The sequence below is a fragment of the Galeopterus variegatus genome, unplaced genomic scaffold, assembly GCF_000696425.1.
Source record: "Galeopterus variegatus unplaced genomic scaffold, G_variegatus-3.0.2 Scaffold915, whole genome shotgun sequence".
Taxonomy (NCBI): domain Eukaryota; kingdom Metazoa; phylum Chordata; class Mammalia; order Dermoptera; family Cynocephalidae; genus Galeopterus; species Galeopterus variegatus.
The window spans coordinates 368,095-374,963 of NW_007727026.1; the positions used below are offsets into that span (position 1 = coordinate 368,095).

Below are 6,869 nucleotides of genomic sequence, written 5' to 3' on the forward strand. Positions count from 1 at the left end.
CATGGCAGGTTACTGAACTTGTTGGAGCTTTGCCATGTGTAAAACGGGGACGGTCCCACCCCAGGGGGTTTCTCTAGGGCAGTGCTTGCAAGTCTTTTTGCACAGTGCCTGACACATAGCATGTGTTCAGTAATTGAAAGGCATTGGTATTTTTAAAAAATTACTATGATGTCAGTACTATTGGCACAGGGAGATTTCTTGCACTTGGTCACATAAAATGTGTAGATGACGTTTTCTAGGCTATGAGGTACGTAGGGATGTAACGGGTAGCTACCTCTACACCGCTGTCCAGTCACTGTTTCTGCGGAAGTTCCTCTAAAACTTGTGTTCCCCGTGTCTAGACTGATGCCCTCGCTGCTGGCCACCGTGAGGAATACCAGCGCGCTGGTCTCCAGCGAGGTCTACCTGCTCAGCGCCTTGGCTGCCCTGCAGAAGGTGGTCGAGACTCTCCCACACTTCATCAGCCCCTACCTAGAAGGTGTTCTGTCCCAGGTGAGCCCTGATGACCACGACATGCCACGTGGAGGGGGGGTGGGGACAGCAAAAGATAACCAATTTAGCGATTTTCTTCAGTCTTTAAGTGTTAATTTCTGTTTGACAGGAGGGATTCCTATTTCTGAAAAGATGTGCTTTGTTTTCAGTAAATGTGTGCCTCTTTACCTCTTCCATTGTCCCTTCTGCTTCATCGTGAAATGGATATGGGATCACTGTTTAGTGAGGCGCTTCTCTTTTTTAATTGTGCAGAATGTATTGTATTGCTTTTTTCCCTCTGCAAGATCCGTGCAGTTGGGTTGGTAGAGCTGCCTTTTATTACTTCTTGTGGGAACTAGTGTGCCCTGTTTGTTTCTACCGTGAAAGGTTTCTTAATCCTCAGGTGTCTTGCAAAGCAGAATTCCTACATTGCAGGTCAGTGGTTGTCTGTCAACACACCAATCCTGTTGCCGGTCCCCGGTACGGGCGTGACACTGAGGGTCGCGATCCCGTTACCTGTCAGTAAAAATGACCAAAAAAAGGGGAAAAAAAAAAAGAATCTTAACAGCCCGAATAGGAGGTATCACTTTTCTGAGACACCGTCCGTTTCGTGTTCTGCCTTTATCCTAATTATGATTTCTAGGTCATTTTAGAATTCTGTACTGTTCTGATTGTAGTTATTTTAATAGTGATTCCAATTTAAATATTGGAGATTAAGTTGTGAAATTCAGTTTCTTTCATTTTTCCTTTTCCCCCATCTACAGATGAAGCATTTTTTGACTCTGAAAATAACACTGAAAAGTGCTGCTTGCTGCTGCAGTTTATTTTGAACTGTTTGTATAAAATCTTCCTCTTTGATACCCAGCACTTCATAAGTAAAGAGAGAGCAGAAGCCTTGATGATGCCTCTGGTGGACCAGGTAACCGGACACAGTCACTCTTGTTCCTGAGGAAGCTGTCACCGTTCAATCTCTGCAGGCTTTCACTCTGCTAAATGACAACTAGCAAGGCTTTTTTCTTTTCAATTTCAAAATTGATTTTTCATGGATATAACTTATCTTCACTGTGAAGTTTAATGAGTTTTACTTTTGAAGATTTCATGGTTAATATTAATTTTAGGAAACTTAACGTGGCTCCACTGTGAATGTTCCAGGGTGTGGCTGCCCTCTGGAGGGAAGAGCTGACTCCTCCAGGTGCTCTGCTGGAGGGAAAGGGATGCTGCTAAGGGCTACCAGATTCTTTTGAAGTTCCAGAAGGCAATAAATTTGCTCTGGAGAGAGTGTTAGAATACTGCCTGGTTTCTGAGACTGCTAACATCAGGAAGGACATTAAAATATTAACAAACTGTTAATAAAGTAAAATATTATTTATACATCAGGTATGTTTTCAGACAAGAAAACATGACACCCGTTGCTCAGTGTTTGTGTCTTACTCTTCACAGCTAGAAAACAGACTTGGAGGAGAAGAGAGTTTCCAGGAACGGGTGACAAAGCAGCTGATCCCATGCATCGCACAGTTTTCAGTGGCCATGGCAGATGACTCGCTTTGGAAACCACTGAACTACCAGATTCTGCTGAAGACGAGAGACTCCTCCCCTAAGGTGGGGAACTGGGGCGGCAGCGCCAAGCTGCATGTGTTCCCTGTGTTGCCTAAACAGGCTGCACGCGGTCGGGGACACGGGCCCTGGTAGACCAGCTGCAAGAACGTTGCCCCCTGCCATCCAGCACCAGGGGGCTGCACTACCGTGGAAGGTGGAAGTTTGAGCCTGAGAAGCTTTTGTGGTTTTTACAGGCTATCAATAAGTAATAGCAATTCCCCTCCTCCCACCCCACTCCATCCCATGGGTGTAGTAGACACAAGCACTGAAATGCGGTCTTGTTACTGAGCTCCAGAGACAAGTGCTTTCAGTTTGTCACAGTCTTCTGAGGTAGAATTAAATGATCCAAGAACTAGAAAGAGAATTGCTAACAATACCTAACAACTGCTTACATTTCTTGTCATAGACAAGCCATGTGAGAAACACGCAAACTTTTTTTTTTTAAGTTCCAAAACTAGAACATCGGGACACAGGGCGTGTTTTTTATTCAGTACTGAGGTGAGAGAGTAACGCAGACGGGTGCCCTGGCCCCTCACATGACCGTAGTGGCGGCCATGGTCAGAGCTGGAGGTGGAAGTCCTGCCAGAGACGCTTTACTGCCAGCCCGGCATCATCTGTGGCAGCCCAGCGAGCCAGCCAGCTCCAGTGCAGTTAAATTTGGTGACGCGCTTGAGTGTGCACGGGGCATTATATTTTATTTTTCTTAAAGGAACACATTATAAAAAGACATTCACATTAAAGATCTGTCGTGCCAGAACCCAGTTTGAGAAACACTGATTTATAAGGTTGCCTATATTACAAACAGACCCCAAATGGTTTAAATAAACTGATAGCCCAAAATGAAAGTTGAATGGACATCATAAAGTGAAAAGTGCACATGAAATGCCATTTAGTTTAAGTCGTCAGAGCACGTCTCAAGTCAGTACAGGTCTTAATAAATACACACTACTTGTTTATTCTTTACTCTCTTATCTCCTTTAGGTTCGATTTGCTGCTTTGATTACCGTGTTAGCACTGGCTGAAAAACTAAAGGAGAATTATATTGTCTTGCTACCAGAATCCATTCCTTTCTTAGCAGAATTGATGGAAGGTAATTACCAAACCATTAAGAAATATTCACAGTAAAATTTTGTGAAAATGTGCCCCATGATATTACAGATCTGGATGTACTGTGATTAGCAGTCCCCTGCCCTGCTCCCGGTCTCACAGACAGGCAGGCTCAAGTACCAGTGCCGAGTGGGGAGGAGGGAGCGAGTTGGGAAGCAGTCAGCTCCTGAGCACACGAGGCTGTCTACAGGGTAATCTCTGTCCTCCCTGATTTTCTGTGATCGTACAGACTAAAATGTTGTTCTTAATTAACCCCGTACATTTATGATTGACTATCTCATTCCCCAGACGGGGTAGCCTCCCAGTTCTGGAATACAGGCTCTTCAGCACTGGGCTACCATTGCTGCCTGAGAAGTAACGGGGTCTCGTCACGAAGCAGGGACTGACCTTCACAGGGACGCTTCACGGCTTTTCTAAAACAAACAAGTGCATTCTGTGCTCCTTACCTCCTGGAGGGGCTGTGTGAGCTACTCGGGGAGCGGCCCTGGTGGGACGTCTGAGTTGTGATTTGTCTCCCACTGTCACGGGGGTTCTCTCCCTCGGTTTCTAAGTCTGAGCCTGAAGGAAGTGGGAGGCGGCGGTGACAAGGCCTCCTGCCCCGCTCGCGCTGCATCTCTCAGCCTGGTGGCCGCCAGGACGCAGATGTCAGGAATTGGCTAAAGGTGACTGAGGCAGCAAGACTAAGATTTCCCTTTTATTTTTAGATGAATGTGAAGAAGTAGAGCGTCAGTGCCAGAAGACGGTTCAGCAGCTGGAAGTGACACTGGGAGAGCCGCTCCAGAGCTACTTCTGACCTTTCCTCCTGGGACTTCATGCCTGGTTCAGAGTTCACATTTGTTTTTCATATTTTTATTTTTGGCTGTTTGGTGCCATGTTACTTTTGGTGCCTTAACACCTATTTGGACTTAATGAATATTTAATCACTAGTTTACAAAATTCCCACCTGGTTTGTGCTGCCACGTAAGCCTCTCCTGCCAACTGTATGGAGCTGCAGAAAGAGTAAATGATACATGGAGTTTATTTTACAGACTGTTGTGTGTGTTTAAACGCTTACTGTGGTTCTTTCTGACTGGTTATTAATATTACACACCTTTAATTTTAGCATTCAAAGCTAACATCTCATTTAGACTGTCAAGGCCTAACTCTTCCGTATAGCAGCAGCGTCTTAAGTGCATGGTATCCATGTTGGAGATGTCACTCAAAGTAGCCTCCACTTCAAGGAAGTGACACGTACTCAGCATTCAACAAGAACATTTCTCCAGTTGGTTAAAGCATGGTGCTGATTAACAGCAAGGTCCAGAGTGCCATCCCTGAACCAGCCAGCTGGCAAATAAAAAATGTAAAAAAAGAATACTTTTGACTGAAAGGGTTTGGGTTTTTACTTTTCATTTTGGGTAGATGACACTTCAGCCTTAAATGTTTTATGTGTGCCTATACAGGGAAGCAGTTCTGGAATGCATAGGACTATGATTGTCTCTTTTATCCTTTAATCTTGGGGTGGGGGGTAGAAGCAATATGCTGCTCATAGTAACAGGAAGAGCCCAGGAACGGAGGTGGCGTGAGGGAAGCCCTCCAGGATTCAGAATGATCACATTTCCACTGGTGGTTAACCACAAATGACATGTGTGAGAAAGAAAGTAAGTATCAGGAGGTTTTTTTTTTTCAGTGATTTGAAGTTACCTAAATCTAGTGCCATGCCATGGGGAAGCTGGAAAGTGAGGGCTCAAATAGAATTAAACAAATCTGCCCTTTTTTTAAGGCATCTAAGAACGATCCCATAAAATGTTCACATTGAGTCTGAAAAGCCTTTGATCTAATTCCGTGTAGGAATTCAATGCAGATTGTGACAAGCAAAGGCCAGCTTAGAGTTTAAGGACACAGTGTGCTAGAAATGCATATTTCTCTTTAAGACATGTCTCGATAAAATTTATTAATAAATATTAATAGCTGCTTTTTTTTTTTTTGACCGGTAAGGGGATCGCAACCCTTGCTTGGCTTGCTGTCGTCCGCACCACGCTCTCCCAAGTGAGCGCACTGGCCATCCTGATATAGGATCCGAACCTGCGGTCTTGGTGCTACCAGCGCCGCGCTCTCCCAAGTGAGCGCACTGGCCATCCTGATATAGGATCCGAACCTGCGGTCTTGGTGCTACCAGCGCCGCACTCTCCCAAGTGAGCCACGGGGCTGGTCCAACTAATAGCTGCTTTTAAAAAAAAAAAAATCTCAAGATTTTGTTTTTATTCTATTAAAGAATCAGTCTTAATAACTCGGGGCGCCGCACTCTCCCAAGTGAGCCACGGGGCTGGTCCAACTAATAGCTGCTTTTTAAAAAAAAAAAATCTCAAGATTTTGTTTTTATTCTATTAAAGAATCAGTCTTAATAACTCGGTGTAAAACAAAAGTGAAAATGAACTTTTCAAAACTTAGGGAAACAATGTGAATGTGCTTTTTTTCCCCTAGTGTAGTGCCTTACAGTCCCCAGCATCTCAGTCATGCACCACGATGTTCTTTGTGAAGAAAAAACACCCGTGGGGGAGTCTAGAGCCTTCTTGCCTCCTATGACTTTCCCTGACACCCACCCCCACCCCCCAGTGTCTTTTTGAGCTTGGCAAGACTGAGAAATTAACAGGAAAAACTGGAAAAGAATTAATGGCTAGCAGTTTCTACACTGAGTGCTTTTTTAAAAATAAGATTGATCAGGGCCGGCCCGGTGGTGCACTGCTGCAGTGCGCCGCTTGGGAAGTGCAGCGGCGCTCCCGCCGAGGGTTCGGATCCCAGATACAGACCGGTTCCCATTCACTGGCTGAGCGAGGTGCGGGAGCAACGGCGAGGGTTGCGATCCCGTAGCCGGTCCCAGTCCGGTACGGGGGCAACACTGAGGGTTGCGATCCGTTGCCGGACACGGAAAAAGACAAAAAGGAAAAAAAAAAAAAATAAGATTGATCATAGTGTTCTTTTCAATATGGAAACTAATAACATCTAATCAAAATCTGTTAGGAATATTTTCATAAGTCCTGGCAGAGTTCTGCCCAGCAATTTGATATGATAAAGTGATCTGATTAAGCTCTTTTCCCTCCCCGCTCCCAAATCTTTGAAATTTCCTGTTAACAAGATCTAACCTGTTAAGATTCTACATAGAACTTCTGCCAAGTCCCTTCAAACAACAGAAAAACTACAGAAATGCAACAGTTTAACTTGCTGATACAGGTCTGACTTCAGCCACTGAAAGCAGAAGAGCGTTTTGATCTCGATTGCCAGTGGTGACGGACTAAGCACAGAAGAGCAGAGGAATGCTGGTTTGCACGCAGGCGACAGGTTCTGCGCTGCCCCCGGACCTGCTGCACTGGTTTCGCTGTGGTGTGTTCTACTCTCTGATGGTGTCTGTTCTGTCAGTTCACTAAGTCTATCCTTGACATTACTTTGTCACCCACATGTATTTTAGAAATTGAATGCATCTTTCCTCTACCTTAAACTTCCTGTAGGAGTATGTACAGACCTTTGACTCACTCTGAATTCAATACAAAGAGATGGGCTGCATCGAGCTTGACATCAAGTTAATTTCAACGCCATTTGTGTTTTGTTTTGCTTTGTTTCTTGGCCTTAATTTTTGTGCTGTGTTCAGATGTCGTGTTGATTATTTGGTAAAGTTTACAGCTAGTAGAGCTAGATGTTTATGATGCTGAAGAAAATTAATT

The 6,869-nt window shown here is 44.6% G+C and overlaps 1 protein-coding gene across 1 annotated transcript in view; it reads left to right on the forward strand.

Annotated features, from left to right (window-relative positions):
• Nucleotides 1-4,199, forward strand: part of HEATR1 (HEAT repeat containing 1) — a 48,130-nt gene extending 43,931 nt beyond the window's left edge. The window contains exons 37-42 of the mRNA XM_008573418.1: nucleotides 342-492; nucleotides 831-906; nucleotides 1,203-1,390; nucleotides 1,912-2,070; nucleotides 3,049-3,157; nucleotides 3,879-4,199. Of these exons, the coding sequence (XP_008571640.1) occupies nucleotides 342-492; nucleotides 831-906; nucleotides 1,203-1,390; nucleotides 1,912-2,070; nucleotides 3,049-3,157; nucleotides 3,879-3,967 (772 nt within the window). The 3' untranslated portion in view covers nucleotides 3,968-4,199. The remainder of the gene's footprint in view (nucleotides 1-341; nucleotides 493-830; nucleotides 907-1,202; nucleotides 1,391-1,911; nucleotides 2,071-3,048; nucleotides 3,158-3,878) is intronic.
• Nucleotides 4,200-6,869: the final 2,670 nt, after the last annotated feature.